The sequence below is a fragment of the Chenopodium album genome, chromosome 9 (assembly GCF_948465745.1).
Source record: "Chenopodium album chromosome 9, dcCheAlbu1.1, whole genome shotgun sequence".
NCBI classification, from domain to species: Eukaryota; Viridiplantae; Streptophyta; class Magnoliopsida; order Caryophyllales; family Amaranthaceae; genus Chenopodium; species Chenopodium album.
The window spans coordinates 64,080,900-64,100,668 of NC_137842.1; the positions used below are offsets into that span (position 1 = coordinate 64,080,900).

The 19,769-nt window shown below is 36.4% G+C and overlaps 2 protein-coding genes and 1 long non-coding RNA gene across 3 annotated transcripts; 2 read left to right on the forward strand and 1 right to left on the reverse strand.

Moving 5' to 3' along the window:
* The first annotated feature begins 557 nt into the window (after window positions 1-557).
* Window positions 558-1,819, forward strand: LOC145560142 (uncharacterized). The gene is made up of 3 exons (XR_014093092.1): window positions 558-771; window positions 957-990; window positions 1,614-1,819. It is a non-coding gene; the product is annotated as an uncharacterized LOC145560142 (long non-coding RNA).
* A 672-nt stretch (window positions 1,820-2,491) lies between these two features.
* Window positions 2,492-12,608, reverse strand: LOC145558748 (pre-mRNA-processing-splicing factor 8A-like). Its single transcript, XM_081620073.1, has 12 exons — window positions 12,098-12,608; window positions 11,198-11,321; window positions 10,434-10,917; window positions 9,318-9,801; window positions 5,312-9,215; window positions 4,961-5,215; window positions 4,381-4,854; window positions 4,063-4,224; window positions 3,738-3,935; window positions 3,314-3,592; window positions 2,983-3,225; window positions 2,492-2,872 (listed from the first exon to the last, which is right to left on the reverse strand). Exons 1-12 carry the CDS (start codon window positions 12,370-12,372, stop codon window positions 2,681-2,683), a joined length of 7,074 nt encoding a protein of 2,357 aa, XP_081476199.1. The 5' UTR covers window positions 12,373-12,608; the 3' UTR covers window positions 2,492-2,680.
* Window positions 12,609-15,833: 3,225 nt separating this feature from the next.
* Window positions 15,834-18,466, forward strand: LOC145560143 (uncharacterized). The gene is made up of 5 exons (XM_081621403.1): window positions 15,834-16,251; window positions 17,339-17,471; window positions 17,561-17,781; window positions 17,895-18,068; window positions 18,173-18,466. Exons 1-5 carry the CDS (start codon window positions 16,063-16,065, stop codon window positions 18,257-18,259), a joined length of 804 nt encoding a protein of 267 aa, XP_081477529.1. The 5' UTR covers window positions 15,834-16,062; the 3' UTR covers window positions 18,260-18,466.
* Window positions 18,467-19,769: the final 1,303 nt, after the last annotated feature.

The following is a 19,769-nucleotide window of genomic DNA, read 5'->3' on the forward strand; positions in this document are numbered from 1 at the left end:
TCAAGAGCAGCGATTCCTGCTCTCGATAAATAAATGATTATATCAGATCATACAGCCATTGCATTGCAATTCTGTTACCACCTAACTCGATACCAAAAGGTCGAAGCTAGCAGGAATCTATATCTATACTTAGTATTTAAAAACTCTAACCATAATACACACATGTCTTCATCCTATGTTTTCTTTTCCAATTCAATGTGCCACATGCTCACTATTCCAATCCAATATGCCACGTGTTCACTATTCCAATACAATATGCCACGTGTACGAATCAATATTAAAATAGAAAGTAATTAGTCATCAAATTATTAATTATTAATATTAATTAAGAATTTAAAACTTATAATAATACTACGTAATAATATTTAGAGATATTAGTTGGAGTAAAAGCTAAATTGTTTGTATTTTAAGTTAGCTAAAAGCTAGCTTTGACCTTTCATTCCACCTCTACAATTTACAGTTTTACACCACACAATTTAATATGGAGTATCTGTAAATTAAACTAAAAACCCACCATAATCCCATGGCCCAATGGCCGCTTCATCTTCATCAGCAAACCCACAAATAATTCCACACTCTTCCTCTTCAACTTCCCCTCTTCAATTCCCACAAATTAAATTCCTTTAATCATGTTGTTGGTTATAAATTCTGAACATAATACTGATGTATGTTAATGTTTTTTTAGTATTTATTCACTCATCTATCATTGCAATATTAATTCTATATAACATAGTACTTCCATCATCAACTTCACATGCAGATTCACATTTGGTGAGTGACTATCATCTTGTGCTTTTTTTTTTATAATTATTATTATTACGGAGTATTATTCTTATTTTTGTAGATTTTATATTTAAATTTTCACTGAAATTGAAACAAAATTTAAACATGCATGAATTTTTGTTAATTGAAACCCCCAATTGTCAAAATTGGAAAATTGTTGTTTGCTTTTGTAGAGAGCTTGATGCAAATTGAAGGTGGTTGCTACAGGTGAAGATGCTTGACTAATTAATCTCATACTACGTATTTGGTTTAAGCTTTAACATTTTTAGGAATTGAAATTGTATAGGTATTTTAACAGTTTTGTTGTTACATTAGGTAATCTGTATCTGGATTGTTTGTTCTCTGTTTAATGGGTTTGTTTTCTTTGTATTAAGGGAGACAATAACACATCACCATATGGTCTTTTATGAGGTTTGTCAAATTACTTTGATTTTTAACAAAAGTTGAAAAATTAGATAAATTTAGATAATGTTGGCTCCACTCCCTTCAAAGACAATGTGGGATTACTAGATATAGAGAATATTTATCACAGAGCATATCTATGTATATTGGTCTTAATAAGTGTGCTAATTTGCAAATGCTCATTCTTCCCACATTTCATTTTCTTGATTTCAAAAGTGAAATCCAACGTACTTATTATTTTACTAATCACCAAAAACCATTTTTTTTAGTCTATTTACGGCTAGCAAACCCACTAAACCAGCTTGCTACTAAAGTCTTCTTAGTGCTAATTGTGTATTCTACCTTCTAGACAATAATATCTAATTGATAAACAAGGCCCAAAGAAAATAAGCCTACATTCTAATACTCAAATTTTAATCCATTTACAGGAATGATGAGTCAATCCCGAAAATACAACTACTTGAAGACAAAGAAAATCTACATGAGGCAAATTCCACGGCATACAAAATGGAGGAGACAAAATATGAAGACATGACGGGAAAATGTGGATGCTATCTCATTGGGTCATTCCAAAACTATCCTATGTAAACATGGTTACTTAAACATATATTCAATAATATTTTGCTATCTAACTTCCTAATTATTGATTGCTTACCAATCCGTTGAATGCCAACTTCAACATATTATAATGCAAAGTAACAAATAAAAACAAAAAAAGCAACAAAAAAAAACCTAAACCTAAATGCGTTAAAAGTTAATTGTTCCTCGCAAAATAACTCACGACCAAAAACCCCCAATGTCTCCATTCTATTTCATGATTAAATAAACTACATGCACAAAGAAAAATACACCAATAACAAGCCCGTACATTGTACGGGCCAAAAGACTAGTTTGTATAAAAGCAACTGCCTTTCTGAAGGAAGAGTTATTATTAATGTATTTATACAAAACCTAACATCATAAGATAAGAAACCATCTTTCTAAAAGATATACTTGTATATTCTAATGATAATATCAATATAGAAAATATATCACACATATATTTTCCGATATTGTATATATCTCATAGTTTTAATTTCTTACAAGCAACTTGATAGATTTTGGTGCCGGAGTTTATTTTAGATTTTATATTGGTTTTCCAGCTGAGCTCTAGTAGTACCGGTATAGTACTCTATTTTTTTAATACTGTATGTAATGTACCTGATTGCCTAATTTCACTTGTTGCTAAAAGATTGTTGTTTGGACTTTATAGTTGTTTAATTTGAGAAAATATCAATCATTTCCCATACGAACATAAATATGGCAATAAACCAAATTCAAAATTTTCCGTATTCATTTATGTACAGCTACTATAACCAGTCAAGAAGTACTACACTTGCTGTATTTTACATGTATTCAACAAAACGGTACAAGTCTGAAGGGCTAATACTAGAGAAAGTTGTCAAAACAAATGGTGAACTAACTCATACTAACTCTGGAGGGTAAATGCGAAGAATTAAGTAAAGGTGTCCTCTCTATCTCCTTCTGCAATATCAGCGTCCTCCATGTTGCTGAACTCTAAGTAGTGTGTAGGGCGGTGCTCTTCATGGTAATACTCTTTAGGAGTCCCAAGCTTGATTCCGTATTTCATGCTAGGGGTATGCTTAACCCCCATGAAATTATAGTTCCAAGGACCAGTATCAGGAGTCTGAAAAAAGAATGATTCAAAGAATAAGCACCATAAAAAATAATCTTAACAGGAATTCAATTAAAACAATCTGCTTATAATAAGATTTTTCAAACTTATCAAGAGCTTACCATATAGAAGCCGAGGAACCGATCACTTAGCAGCATCTGAACCTTCTCATAATGAGTAGGTAGATAGCCATGGGGATTGCTGCCATTATCTTTATTTGCACGTCCCCACTCATATCCTGACGGGGTAAGCTTGTAGGCAGTCAGTGAACAAGAACCAGGAGTAAAACTGCAAGTAAGAATGATACACTTCTCCCCATCCCACTGCTTGTTGCTCTCCAAAATACGAGCATGACTAGTTACATCCTGCATTTGATAATGGGTCAGGTTATAAGAATTGGGAATTTTAGAAAAATAATGTTACGTGGGATGAAACCTAAGAATATTAGAGTACCTGAGGTGATAGCTGAGGAAGTTCGTTTGGCTGTGTATGCATCCACCCCAAAGGTTCCAAATCATTCAAGAAATCATGCTCAGGCAATTGAGAAGGAAGATTGACCTGTTGATGAGTTCCCCATTGTGGTGGCATTGCAATACAGCGAATCTCTTTAACCTGAGGATTATCTGGGGGGCTTACACCATACAAGTAACCTGCAATCTGGGTCCTCAGATCTGCTATGCATATGAACTTCTTCAGAATGTTCTTTGGCATGATATATGTATATCCCGTTTCCTATTTTGAAAAAAGAACAGGTTGGTCAACACAGATCATATCCAAAAATAGCAAACCACGTGCAGATGTGCAAGCACAGGTTGAAAGAAAGAAGCATACATCTATTTATTTGGCTGAAGATGGGATAAGGAAAAAGGACACTAACCTTTATATCCTCCGAGTTTACATAAATATGATTCACACGCAGATAGAGATTTGTTGCAGATATCGCTCTGACACGCCAATCAGTCTTAGAGCTAAATGCTGCCTGCTCATAAGGACTTGTGGTAGTGACAATTAATTCCTCACCATGCACATTGGAAGTCTTTGTTGTAACCGCTGTCAATTGACTAGAGGCCTTTGCCTAGAGAATGAATCAGTGAAGGGGCACATTAGAAAAAATATTTAAGAAATATTATAATGTAGAAGACAAGGGGGAGGGACAGGCAGATTTTAATGGAAACTACACGGAACAAAACCAGTATACACACCTGCTTCTCAATCTCAGCAATCTGCTGTCTCTGCTGAGACGGAGGGGTAATCTCTGCCCCAAGGATGATATCACGTATTTCAGACTGCGTCAATGCCGAGGTGTTCACATTGTTCTTCTTGGCATAGTCAGAAAGTATGAGGTCTCTCAAAGCAACTTCAACCTGCATAAATTGATAAATTGGACTTAGTTGCATGTTAACTTGAGCAATTGCATACAAGTATACAACTCATATGAAGATTGAACAAACTGTGACAATTTGCAAGCACTTTCCTAGATACTAAATGCAATAATCAAAGGGATCATCTCAGCAAAGTACCTTCATCCATTGATCATCAGTGAGAGAAGGCCAAATATGATGAGGTTCAGTGACCACAGTCCTGTCAGGTTTCAGCAACATCTTTGCCTTCTCATTGTTGACATGAAGTGCCCGGAGTATGAGGATAAGCCGAGAGAAAGCAGTATATGATGAAATGCTTTTCAACCAATCATCATATATGTTGAACAGAACCATTTGTGGTTCTGTAGCCTTTAAGATGAGATCACCAAATTTCTCAATCTTTAAGCAAGCCTGGAAAGGAAGTTGCAGTTCACTTCCTTTGATAACTATATTGGGAAAATCAAGCAGATGGACCTCCAAAGGATCCAACATTCCTTTACGGGTCACAATAATTTGCTTTGGCTGTTCTTCAACAGGTAAAGACCGGACAAGGGCCGCAACTTCTTCAGCTGTTTTCCACTTGGCCAGCTGACCTAGACGCTTCTGTCCAGCCCATACACTAGTGTGAATAACCTGCCAAGAGATCAACAGAGTGTTAAAATCTCAGATGCAAGAAAAGGCAAAGCGAAATAAAGCCAAGTGATGTAGATATAATTAAAATCACTGGGCCAGGTCTTACCTTCAAAAACAGCTGTCCAGTCCGGGGATTAAATATGAATATAGCACCATTGATGGGTTTTGTGGTAAGATTTCCTTCAAATGTTTTATGAATTGTCACACGATAGACATTAGTATCATCAACAAACCATATAATCTGATTACTAAATATCTCCCCGTAATTCTGGGAAGACAGATAAGGCTCAGTAGGTTCAGAAGAGTACAGCTGAAGACCCTTCCTTATACGCTCTCTCAGCACATAAAGTGCGGGGTTTGACTGCACATAAAAAATATCATCAGACAATTCCAAAAAGGTTCACAACTCAATCAGTAAATGCTAATATACACAAATAAAAATTATAGCAAGTGCAACCTTCATGATCTTGTTCATAGCTTGTGCAATCAGAGGTTTAGAACCAGGGAACCAGTTACCAAAAGCCGAATGCAAGTTGTAAGCCAAATCAAGAGCAATCATAACTCCCATGGGCGATGGATAAATGGACATGTTATCAGTTGTGTAGTCCAAGAACTTTGCTCGGGTATATCGCTCAATATCATGAGAGTCATAATCACCCCAACGAAGCTGCACATCTACCCAATATTTATTGCTTGCCTTCTGGTCAAACACATCTTTTGTCTCTGCCACCAAACTGGGTTTCGACATCGGCCACCTATGAGCAGCAAACAGAAGTATATCTGCACAACTACTGTTCATTTTATAACTTTTTCTGGGATGGATTGTCTCCTTCTGAACCGTCTCAATTTCTAAAGCATCTAGCTCCTGATCCAGAACTTGACAAAGATCCATGACAACACTTTCATGGATCTTTTGCCATAAATGTGCACGGAATATCTGAATCAAAGATATCTTCAAAGTTGGAATCTTTCCATGCATAAAAATTCCAGTCAGATCAAGCTGAACTTGGAAACCCACATAGACATTAGCACGATTTATTGTAGGAGACCACCAGAGTGTAAATCTACGATTGGGAATCTGGTTCAAACCAGATCGTTGTGCATTAGTCAGCTTCTTATACTTCATGGACTCCTCAAAACCAGATGCCTTCTCCCAGAAGAGACCCTCCCATGTTGGAAAGTATGTTCCCTTAAACAGAGTATGCTCCAGAATACCTTCCACTCCCCCTAGAGCCTGAATGACATCAGTTCTGTAATTGTTCAAGTTCCAAAGTTTTCCATCGTGCCTCTGATGCGTCCACCAGAAAGGATTTTGCTTCAAAACCTGATATTGCTTGAAATCAGTACGAACTCTCCAACCTTTATCATATGCTAAAGTATGACGATCCTTTTGAAACAAGGTATTTATTCGAGGTATACCACGATCCCAAGAATCTTCCAGATCCTCCAGGGTTAAACGCCGATTCTGCGACTGTGCTTCTTGCCTCTTCAATGCATACTCAGCCCAAACACGCTGCGAATCAATGAACTCGCTCTCCCACGGCTGTATGTATCGGTAGAGATTCGGAATCAGCTGGTCCTCTTCATGGCTCATACCACTCCTGAAGTGGGTTACACCCACATCGGTTTGTCTACTGTAACGTAGGTCACTCTGTGGAATCAAGATGTGACCCATTGACAGCATTCCAAGCCCTCCGATTTCCTTTGGAGTGTAGAAGATGACAGGAGGAAACCTGCTAGGCATTTTGGAGTTCAATCCAATCTTAATACGAGTTTGGATTTTGTTCTCACACTTCACCAGCAAGTCTAAGAGCTCTTGAGTATGTACAGTCGCCTCACGGAAGTAAGTCATGAGACCGATAAGGGCAGTGTTCCATTTGTTGACTATTTTCGTGAATGTCGTAGAGCCAGAAGACATAAGAATCTGCCGCACCCGATTCTCAAAGACTTTCATATGTTCATCATCAACCCTTAAGAAAGCAACAGCAGTTCGCTCTTTGGTCTGCTCATTTTGCAAGTTCCAAACCCCATCTTTGGTGTTACTAAATGCTTCTTGTGTCATTCTAATCTTAGGCATTATCCGCACCTCAAATCCACACATGCTGAATAGCAGATTGGGGTTGTCCTTGCTGTAGACCGAAACAAAACTATTCTCCCATTCTAAAGTAGTGATACTCCGTGGTAGACGATTTTTCATGTCCCAGAAAACACTTCTACCCAAGTTGACATCATGTTTCATGAGCCTCATGCGAGCATCTCTGGGCCAACACTTTTTGTTGTTGTATCCAACCATATTCTCATTATTGGGGTCAGGATGCTCAGTAAGGTACCGCTGGATCAGATCTCGGGCCTCTTCATGAGTAAACCGGAATAATATATGCACCTTATCAATATAACGAGAATACAGCCGAATAGGATGCCTGGTTTCAACCTTTGTATCCCAAAAGGTCATGAACTCATTAGGCATTTGGGGTGGACCAGCAATTTCACTACCTCTGGTCAAACCCAGAAGAAGAAGATCAAGCACAAGGCCATAGTATTGTACAACAAATGAGGCAAACTGAAGACCCCGTATCAGCCCATAAGAGTTGGTGTGACTCATATCCTTGTAAGACAAAACCACATTATTCTTTGCAGTAACATAATCAGCAATGTTGTGATCCAGAATCAACCGCAGAAGTCTGTTGAGCATAGTCAAATCAATCTTCTCAAAGAACTTCTCAAATTTGGTCTGCAACATCACCACACATTGTCCATCACTTGTATCCCATATACCTTGCAGGTTATTAATTCCTTGGCACCACTTATACACCAAGAGAGGAGGTGGCTCAGTATCTGCAGGCTTCACCCAATTTGGGAACAAGTGCCTCTTGTCCCCCTCATACCACAGATATTGATCAAGATAAGCATCTGTAATTTTTTCAAGTGGCTCAATCTCATACACCGGAATGAGATAGCTATATAGATCCATAAATTCAATGCCAACTTCTTTAAAAGCCCGCTGTGTGAGCAAGTGACGTTTAATTCTAGATAATGCCTCATGAGGGTTATCATAAGCCTGCTCAATCAGACCTAATTCTTCTCTTTGCTGTTGATTTAATCTGACAGCAACACTGTATGATTCCTTCAACCTCTCCAAGGCAAGGATAAGAAGCTTGGTGTCATGCTTATATGACAAGGGTGGGAACGGAATTGGGGAGAACTTCCTTGACTCTAGCCAATGCACAGTGGTAGTGTAGATAGCCACAGCTTCTTCAGGTGTAACATAAGGCCCATCCTTCAGATAATTGTGCTGGCGTTCCTGCTCTGCTTTTAACCACAAACGAGTCAACCTCCCAAGATTCTTACGACAAACTGTTTTATCAACTGTAGCTCCTCTTCTGATACGTTCACGGTTATAATGAGCAACATTAGTCCACCAATCCGCTTTCGCTTTCACATAACGCAGGATCATATTTTCAATGGGAACAGGCAATCCTGGAACCTTCCAGGGGATATTTGCTTTCCAACAACGCCAAGCTTCACTGAGATGCTGCAAGATGGTTCTCGCCTTATTTTGCTTAATACCCTCTGGCATAGCATCAAGGACATCATGCATAACAGCAGCTCGAAGCTCTAAGTCAAAGTGACTTTCAACACGTTGCTTGGTAACTGTCTTTGCCACTCCTTTAGAATGCCGACCTTCAAATTGTCTAGCAAGTAGATTACCCAACCACCTCTCCAGCAACGGCACTATACCACGAAGGAAGAAGAGCCAGACCCTCCACATTGGTGCCCAGAAGCCACATCCAGGTCCCTTCCCAACCGGTCCAGTGTTGAAACGGTAATAAATTAAATGCTTCAGATCCTTGCACATTCTAATCTGCCTCATGAGCCTATATTTATAACGGTACATTCCAGTCAATTGTCCAACATGTGAAAATATGTATTGCAGGCCATCAGCAAGTTGAAAAGCATCCACATTACCCAAACGGAACTGAACATTGGCATCAACCACAAGTTTCGTCAAACGGAGAATTTCACGACACAAATGAAACGCATTACCAAATCGCGACTTCTTACGCTCCTTGGTAGTAAGTGTCTTAACTGGCTTCAGATTGAAATTATAATCCAGATGCAGATAGTTCAGATTTTTCCTGTGAATAAGCAAGTTTAGCATGTTGTAACCTTGCCTGCAGACCTGGAGGCCAACTTCAACCCAATCCAGTTCAGTACTCTGGAAAAACTTAGTAGCTGCAAGAGATCTGAAAAGATGTTTCTTCTTCTGAGCTTTTGGTGGCCTGTGATGCAACTCGTTCAGCACAAAACATTTCAACAACTTCTGATAGCTGACTCGAACCTTCACAGGATATGAAGGAGGGCTGCAAAAGACAAAATTTGTCAGGAGTTAGCATTTAATACAAAGGACAAACATTAGTAAGCTAAAGAAACTGCAGCAAAAAAGGAGTTACAGGCTCGCTTACCAATGCTCCTTGTACCACTCTGAAACCAGTGGTATATCTTCAGCACGTCGAGTACGACCAGACCTCATATTGAACGGTCGTGGAGCACACAGCAATGAGATTCCAGCTGCCGTTGTGTCGGTGTACAATTGGGTGTCACCAAGCAATGGTTCAACACCTTCAGGCAGCTCAAAATCGTCATCATCCTCTTCATAAACTTTTTTATCACGTCGGTCTTTATGAGACGAGGTAATAGGATGAATCAGTGGATCATAATAAAATGCTGGAAGATCAGGATCCTCAGATTTTATATACATCACCATTGGAGTGTGGTATACACAAAGCCTGACTTTCCTAGGCCTATTATTGTACAGATGTGGAAATGCAATCCGATATTCTGTTCGAAGAGGTGACCGGATAATGAGTTTGTTGATGTCATTGAACTCATTCCAGTCCTCATCTCCTTTCTCCATGTCACGATACAGGGGCTCAAACTTTGGGCCTCCTGCAATTGTGTAAAAGCAAACTCATTACAAACAATACATAACTATTAACACTTCTACGACAAAAGCACATGCAGTAAAACAACGAACATCAGTCCAATAGAATAGTGGTGCAATAAAAGAATAAAGTTGTTTACAGGACATGCCAACATTGCTACATGACTCGGAGCTAGAGTTCAAACGTGCTTCAAAAAGCACTCCATGAAGTCAAAATGGTTTCCCCTAATCACCTTAACGAACTTTAAGGCAAACATGGACTTGAGCTGTTGGACATTGCTCAGTGCTAAACTTAATGGCCAATTAACACCACACCACCCCGTCAAGCCCTCCCCCCAGCGAAATATTTATCAGGCCTTACAAATTCTCAAAACATTTCTTCTTCAATCAATCAATCCAAGCCTTAGTCCCATATAAAACATTTCTCATTGTTTATTCAAAACTTATCATAGGTTATAACTATAAGCTTAAATAAGGTAAAATATATTCCACCAGAATCAGTATCTTACCAAATTACCATATATGTGGAGCATATGGGATCAGAAAAAGTCTAATATAGCTATATTACAGACACAAACTTTTGAAATTACAGAAATCAAAGAATAAAAATAAATTAAAAGTGATAGCTATGACATACCAGGTATGCACATGTTCAGTGCCTTTGCAGTGAAAAATGATTCCATGTCAAACAAATAAAAGTAATTCCTGTCAACCATGTCAGACAGCAATTGTCCAGCAAACCTATAAAGAGTTGCCATAATTGGCAGTGAAAGATGCCATCTTCTATAACTTGGCCCATTGATAAGCTTTGTCTTCACAAGAGGTTTATGGTCATAGAACCATGTATAAACAGCAGAATCTTCTTCTTCATCTAATTCTAGTTGGATTGGTTCCAGTGGATCCACATCTAAAACATTATCAGCATAATCCAATGGAGGCTCCTCATCATCAAAAGGGGGAAACCTCATTCGTTTAAAATGCCGTCGATCTCTCTTTTCTCTTCTCATCATAATCCACATCGTACCCCACTGAGCCAGATAGATTGGTTCAACCACCCATGGTATTTCATTTACAAATGTGATGGCTCCAGTTATATGGTAAAGAACTTTGACATCACGGACCTAAAAACAAATAAATAAAGGGTCAATTTCAAACAGATATCCCATTAATATGCATATAAACAAGAATGCTAAGAGCAAACGTGCCTTTTTCAAGAGAAGCTCAAATCACATTCATTATAAATCATCGATCCCTCATCATAAAATTTACACATATTATAGCTAGTGTAAAAAGTACCCCAGATATATTTCTTAATATTCATTCAACCCATTAACAGTCCTAAATTCTCTTTATTGAAAAGATGAATAAGCTACAAAATGGCTGAAAATGTTATATAATTACCTGTTCCCAAGGCATTGGCATGTTCTCAAGAAGCTTGTAGACAGCATGGGGAACAAACTTCAAAGCCCCAAGGTACACACGTTTATCATGGCGGAATTTCTTAGAAGACATATCACCATGATCTCTGAAACAAGGGAGCAAAACCTCCATTTTAGCAAATACTAAAAAAAAAAACAAAAATCCTAGAGAAACAGAACATTATTCAACAACGACGACAACAACTGACGACCATTATAGAATTCCACTCCTAGCTCGTTGAGACTGCAAATGAGCCAAAGTTTTACTGTAGAAGCTATAAAGACTCGGGAACATAATATGGATTGTTTATGAACAAAAAAAATTAAGCTCTTTAAGCAAACAAGCTGAGCTCCGATACGGTGACATCCAATGCTTCTCTGCTCCACTGAATTATGTTCCCAGTAGACTCTACTACATTACTCGTATTTAGCATAAAAACATAATATGATATCCACATTTATATTTGCAACATTTTAAATACAATAATCCTCCTCAATATGCCAATTTCAATTTCACAAATATAATTAATAAAAACTTTAATTTAGAGCATACTCAACCAATATTTAAATAACCTGAAAACAATCAAGTTTTGCAATAGCAAATGAACAAATCTGAGCCTATGAATTTCATAGCTCAGCTAAAACTCTACTCATATCAAAATCAATTAATCGAGCATTCCACTACTCAGCCAAAACTCGACTCGATTGCAGCACAACACCCAATCCACAAGATCTCAGCAATCCCCAAACACAGCAACTACCATTCCTCTTTCCATCTTAAGTACATTCATATAATCATAATCACCATACAAATACTAATACAAACTACAACCAAAACCTAAACAATCAAACTCACTATAAATTCGAAACAATCGAAACTCACCGAATAATCTTCCGAACATGCTCAGGCGGCATATCCTCCTTCTGCGTCTCAACAAACCCGAACTTCCGCTTATCGCCATACCGCTTCGAATTAAGCTGCATCCACTTCCTCGCCTTCTCCTCCAACCTCGCCTCAGCTTCCTCCGCCGATTCCTGCTGCTGCGGCTGCTGCGGCGGCGGCTGCAGCACTGTATACGACGGTTGCATCGCCGGCGGAGGTGGAATCGAAGTTCCCGGCGCCGGCGGTGGCGCCATGGGATTGTTCCCGTTCCACATCGCACACGCAAAAACCCTAAACCCTCAGCAGATGCAAATTTTAAAACCCTAAGAGAGAGAAAAGTACGAAGATTGAGAAATTGGGGGTGAAATTAGAGAGATGAATTGGGGATAATTTGAGTTAGGGTTTATTGTAAAAATGGAGAAATAAGAGGGAAGATTTTTTTGCCTTTTTATTTTATTTTTTTTTTTTTTTTCTCTCGAGGAGAGAAATTAAGTAACAGGATGAGAGTGAGGAGAGTGAAGAATATAAGTAGGAAGAGTGAAAGGCGGTAGAATGAGCAAGAAACCGACCTTTGTGTGTGTTCGAGAAATGGCGTTGATATGGGCTAAAGGAGATGGGTTGGGCCGAGGATGGTCATGGAGTGTCACGATTAGAGTTACTCTGTAATGAAAAGTAACACGACTCAACCTGCGATGATTAACTAAAGTGATGATGTGTTATTTTTATACGGAGTACAACTAATTCATAAATGCACAATGAATTAATACGGTACATTACATGATATGACCTCAACTAATTAGCCCCGACTTTAACTAATTGTAGACTCGAGTTGAGAGGTCTAGTTCGTGATTCGTTGAAACTCATATTTTGGTAGGGTGTGCACTAGTTGAGCATATATGAGTATTTGAAAATTGAAATATATGTGATGTGTGATGTGAGCTCAAGGATAATGAGCATAGAGTTTATGAATATTATGACTTCAAATCATGATTACGTGGTATTATAATTGTGAAGAATGATGATTTATTACTATATTAATGTTGCCATGTAATAATATTGTACAAAACTTTTAAGTTATGCCACAACTTGCACCCATGTTTTGTCAACAAATTTGAATCAAAATCGTGGTTGATATTGTAAACTTTAAACAACCTAAATGAAATGGAGGAAAATGTTGTAAGAAAATGCAAAACTACTGAGTAATGAAATACACCGCAAACATGCAAAATTCAACTTGGATGTCTAACATTAAGCATGGCATTTTGTCACATGATTAAAAGCCAAATACGAAGTATAAATTAACTACATTAATGATAACCCCGGGATGTTGATTAACAAGTGATAAGTAGTTTGGTGCGTACACTTCAACTACATCTTTGTAATTCCAGTGAAAAAATTTAGGTGCAATATAGCATTTGTTACATGTCTCCATTTGTATATGTTTTTACCTTTAATTTGTTAGATTTTCACTTGACTTATTCTTGGATCTTATTTGATAAATAGAAAAGTCAAAGAAACTATTAATCTTATTTATAAAACCATCACATCATGCTATACTCCATAAGTTCGGAATTAAAGGGATAAAAATCGCATAGGATAAGCGAAGCATAAAAAAAATTAAAAAAGACAATTGAAACTTGAGAAGAGGAATTGTAGAAATCAAACTATCTTGGAGTATTTGCTTCAAATTGTTAGTGGTACATCCTAATGTATAGGAATATGACATATTGATATCCTACATGATTAGTTTCTATTGGTGGAGTCATAAGAATAATGGATTTATGTTGGGAATGATCTAATGGTCATGGGATCATATTATGTATATGTAGACATTTTTCAATGGATTGAATAAATTTTTATAAGTTTCTCCCCCCTCTCTCATCCAGAGACGAATTCAGGGGGTGGCCAACCCAGGCCACCGCCCCCCCCCCCCCCCTCCGATCCAAAATACATACTTCCTCCGTTTTTTTTTATTATTGCACCATAGGAATTGAGTACAAATATTTTGATAGTGGAAAAAAGTAAGAGAGAGAAAGGTAAAAATACAAAATTGTCCATGTGACATATTGATAAACTAAAAAATAAGTGTGAAAAGGCAAGGGTATGTTGGGTATTTGTAGTGTGAACACAAATAATTTTTTTCCTAAACAGAAAATGGTGCAATATTTATGAAACTTCCTAAAAAAGCAAGTGGTGCAATAATAAAAGAATGGAGGAAGTATAACAAATTTAAGTTGCGTACTAATAAAAGGGAATGTAACTTGGTTGACTTGTTTATTGCTCACATCTAATAGATTGTTTGTTACGAGTTTGAAACCAGCTTGGCCAGCTAGCCCCCCCCCCCCCCCCCTTTTTTTTAACTAATCTTTTAATCTTTCTTATACTTTGTCATAAAAATCAAACATTAAGTACATTTATCAAACAATTACTTAAGCTTTACAAAAATTGGTCTGGCCTACATAAAATACCTAGATCCATCCTTTCTCTCATCTATTATATTACTTCAAAGTTCAACAAATTATCTTCATTTTACAATGTCCCAAAATGGTTTTTCACTCTTTAAATATCGTTTGTTAGATTAAATATGTGCAAATTTCCTCGATGATAAAATTAAGGATTGTATATCTTGTGGCATGGTAATGAACTAATGATAGAGAAACTTACATAAAGAAGAATGTTTTTGGTATTTCTATCAATTCAACTTGACTATCTGTAGAGCCAATATATCAGTTAGAGACAAAAAATAGCTGCTATCAATAATTCAATACTAGTTTAACATAAATTATTTAAGTTTTAATTTCACATAAAGAGTTCACAAACTAAATATTGTTGGTATAATATCAGTATGTGTTACAATTCAACAACACAATTTAATATTCATTTTAATTGTTATTTAGTCAACATTTAATTTATATATGAATAACCTATAAAGTCAAAGTGATGTATTTTTTACTCTGTTTATTTTATTTTATTTTCTATACTACGGGCCTGTTCCGATTGACTGAACTCAGCTGAACTGAACTGAACTTATTAATTAGTGATTTCTAACTACGGATTAGTGATCTTTGATTATTTATTGATTATTTATTACTATACATATGTGTATATACAAATGTACATATTATTATTATTATTATTATTATTATTATTATTAATTTTGATTATTATTATTATTTATTGATTATTTTTAGTATTATTATTTATTGATGATTATTATTATTTATTGATTATTATTATTAGTATTATTATTTCAATTATTATTATTATTATTATTGTTGTTGTTGTTGTTGTTGTTGTTGTTGTTGTTGTTGTTGTTGTTAATATTATTATTATTATTATTATTTGGCATTATATCATTAGCAATATCATTAGAAGTAAATTAAGAGATGAGCTGAAGTGAGCTGAGCTGAACTGAACTGAACTGAATTTCAACGGAAGAGAACAGGCCCTACGTATAAAGGTAAGGAGAAGAGTATCACGCCTAAAAGTTAGGAGAACTATTCAACAACTCTATTCTCCTATTGCGTATCTTAGTTATGCATCTAGGAGGAGGGTATTGTAGGTAAGAGATTCGGAATACTCGTACTTCATATACATCGTATAAAGTAGAAAGGAAATAAATACTCCAAAAGAGGAAAAAAATAATTACGGCACAATTACTCGTTTGGATTGGCCGATCCACCAAGCCAACACCTTGACCACATTATATAAAGCCCTCAAACCAGCAACAAGAAACCAGAAATCCCTCCTTGTCTCTCTCTCAAAACCCCCAATTTCAGAAAAATCCCCAATTCAAAACCCTAACTTACACAACCTTTATCCCTTTTTCCTAATTTGAAATCCGATCGTTCAAATTTCAATCGACGTTGGATTTGGGGAAATTGGGGATTCGATTAAACTTCTGGGGTCGTTTTGAGACTCAGAGGATTTCTCTGAGATCGGAAATAATCGAGAAGCATCTTAAGATGTCTGCAATTGTGTGTGGAAAGAGATCTTTTTTTGAAGAACAAACTTCCACCACACCTGTATCTAAGAAGCTTCGTTGTTCGTCTTCTTCCCCTGTTCGATTCTCGCCAATTTCGCCTCCGTCTCCGCCGCCGAGGAGCTCTCTTCTTGATAAGCTCAGGGAAGCCTTCCCTCGTATGGACCATCAGGTAATATAGATGTTTTTTTTTTTTTTTTTTTTTTTTTTTTTTTTTTTTTTTTTTTTTTTTTAAATTCTTCGCTTTCAATTGATTGAGATTGTATTGTTTTGGAATATTTTTTATTGCTATTGTAGGATCTTTGTTTGCTTTGGTGTCGGAATTAGTAGTGTTGTTTGTTTTTATAGACGGGATTCGATCCGAGGCCTTGAGAGGCCGAGACTTTAACTAATTAAGCTAGTTGACTTCGGTATGACCACAATCGCTTAATCTTGTTACCCATTGATGCTTACTTAGTATTGATTTATAGTATTGGGTCAATTTACAATTTCACAGACAATAGTAGTGCTGAATTAATCAATGGTGCTGAATTAATCAATGAATTTTCACTCAAAGTATGATTCAAACATAAATGTGTATTGGAATTAATTGATTAAGACATTTTTTTTGGACAGAAGATGTAAGTATATTGTCTAATTTTTATTGTTACAGTTTGGTCCTCTTTTGTCTCATTAGATTTAGGAGTCAATATATGAAATTTCGCCGGTTTTGGGTAATACATATACCCTGTCTTCCTGAGTCACTAAATAATAGGCCACATTTGATTTAGGGTCATCGAAAAGGAATTTAGCTAAATCACTCACCATTTTTAAACTGTCTTTATTTCACCATAGATCCATGGTACAAGTCGTACAAGCAATGCTATATTTTGCCGTCCCTTGAATGAGCAAATGAACAAAAAAATAGCTTTAAACAGAAGAAATTGCCTAATGCTAAGGGTTTTATGTGTCTTCAAAAAATTTATCAGGGTATCATTTAGAGTAGTATGGGAAAGTTTAAATTTCATCTTACTTAACATTAGAAGGTGGCTGATTAGGTTTGACTGTTTGAGAGCTGTGGTTACATAAGGATGGCCAAATGTTGCGCTTGTATTGTATGTTGTGCATAATGCTGTATTGCTGTTTATTTGCGTCGTCTATTTTTATGTAATTTACTGGGTATTAGTAGTTTCTGGGAGCTAGTTTTTTGCAGTGTGCATTTTGTTGCTTAGCCTTCATTTACTTATATTGTTTAATCTTTGCCTTCCTTTGGCGAGCAGACTCTAGAAAGAGCTCTGGATGAATGTGGTGATGACATAGATGCTGCAATTAAAAGACTGCATGAGTTATGTTTAGGATCCTCCGAGGAAAATCCGGGTTCTGTGAATCATGAGGAAGCACATGTGCAACAAGGTGTGTTTTTATCCATTCTTTCTGTGTGGTGCTGAAGTTTGTTATCTGCCCAAATAGAGAGAATCTATAACATGTCTTGTGTTTTGCAGGTGCTTTTTCTGCTCAGCAACAAGCTGTTCCTACTGCTGATTCTTCTGCCCAGAACAACCTCCCAACAGATGGTGCTCAATGGGTGGAATTATTTCTTAGAGAGACGGTGGGTGCAACTACTGTAGATGACTTGCGATCCCGTATTGTTAAGGTGTTGGAAGTTCTAGAGAAATCAATAAGGGATAGTGCAACTGCTGAGGCTACAGAGAATTATCAGAAGGTATAATATAATACTCCTTCAGTATAGTGTTAAATAAATTAATGTATTCTGTTTTGCTTTTCTTCAGAATGAATTATCTTAGTCTTACGTATATTGGGTGGTCCTTTATGTAGGAAAATATGATGCTGAAGCAGCAAATTCAGGCACTTATGAATGATAATGGTATCCTTAAACGTGGTATTCAAATTCAGCATGAGCGCCAAAAGGAGTATGATGATAAGAACCAAGAAGTGCAGCAACTGAAGCAGCTACTTCCACAATATCAGGAGCAGTTGAGGAGACTTGAGGTCTGTATATCACCCCCATTCTTCTTTTCAGATTTTATCAGTGTTCAAAGGCCATGCTACAAAGACTTTACGCAAACTAACTCTGTTTTTCCATGTGCTTGCAGATTACTAATTATACGCTGAGTATGCATCTCAAGCAAGCTCAACAAAGCAGCTCTATTCCTGGACAATTTCATCGAGATGCTTTTTAAGTTAAAGATGTAATAACTGTAGTATGAATAGGTTAAGAATTACCTATGTAAGGCCTTATTTAGAATTTTAGAAGCCCTAAGCTAAAATTTGGAGGGCCTTAATATGTTACTCTTTATATCATTCTTCTAAATTTATGGTCGAGTTGATCAGATGTAATGATAAATTTATTTGGCTTTTAAAAAAGGAAAAGAAAAATATTGATAGAATGAGATGTGTACAATCTTTTTTCGCGGATGCAAGGAGAATTTAGCAATTTAATTCTTTATGAATACGGTGAACATAAAAGTTTTGAACACAAGTTCCTGTGAACTAAAACTTCTTGCTGAAGTTAACTAAGATTCAAGGAAGCCAAAATCGGGCAAAAGGAGAGCAACAACATGCAATTAAATGATTCTGTGATATAAAATTATAAATAGCAAGTTGATAGGATAAGCTAAACAATTTGATTCTTGTAAATTTTGCCTTTGGACTTTGATACCATGTCAAGCTTTCTGTCATTTCCTTTTCCAAAAGTTTCTGTGATTGCTTCCATAGGTTTATTTATCTTCAAAATTCACAACATTTAATTAGCTTAACACGAGTTACATAGTGATAGTGATTGACTGATTGTAACTCTTGTTACTTAAGCAACTATGGAGCAATTTAATTTCTGGGATCATGTTTTATTAGCTACATGTTTTATAAGAGCTTAGGACAAACCTTTCTAGGACTCTAGAAGTATGTTTCATGAGCCACTCTCAGGACAATATAGGAATTGAGTTTTTTTTTTTTTTTTTTTTTTTTTTTTTTTTTTTTTTTTTTTTTTTTTTTTTTGTCCTGAGGAACTCTATCTTGTTAAAATAGTAGAAGAATGCTATCAATTTAGTACTTGTAGGTTTTATAGTATCCAACATAACCCAATCCAAATCATACACAATCATGCCATATAATAAACAACCCAAAATATAATAAATTATGTTTTTTGTACTCTCTCGTTCACTAAATATTTGTTCCATTTTTTTTTTAGTTCGTCTCTTTAAGTTTGTCCCATACTATTTTTGTGAGGATCACAACTTTACTTTCACAAGTCACAACCACTACATTTAACCCTCCACTTATCTCTCTCATCAACTCCTTTCACCAAATAATCAAAAAAATTTCTCCACCCATTTGGAGCCAATAAAAGGGAACAGTGGGACTATATACATTTATATTCCACTCAAAACTATGTGGAGAATACGGATTATAACATACCAATCGATAAACCAAGCTAAGCTTGGTCTAGTGGTAAAGATTGTACCTTTTAACCTTGAGTTAGGAGGTTCAATCCCCACTAGAGGCACTTTGAGAGTGGGGATCCCTTACTCTTTCCCCCTCGCTCTCAAAGTGTGTGACCAGCAAATATCGAACCAAAAAAAAAAAAAAACCAATCGATAATTAATATTTATACCCCCCACAAGTGTTTAATCAAAAAATTCAAAATAACAAACTCATAAATCGATTCCGTATTATATTTTCCAAAAAAGTAGA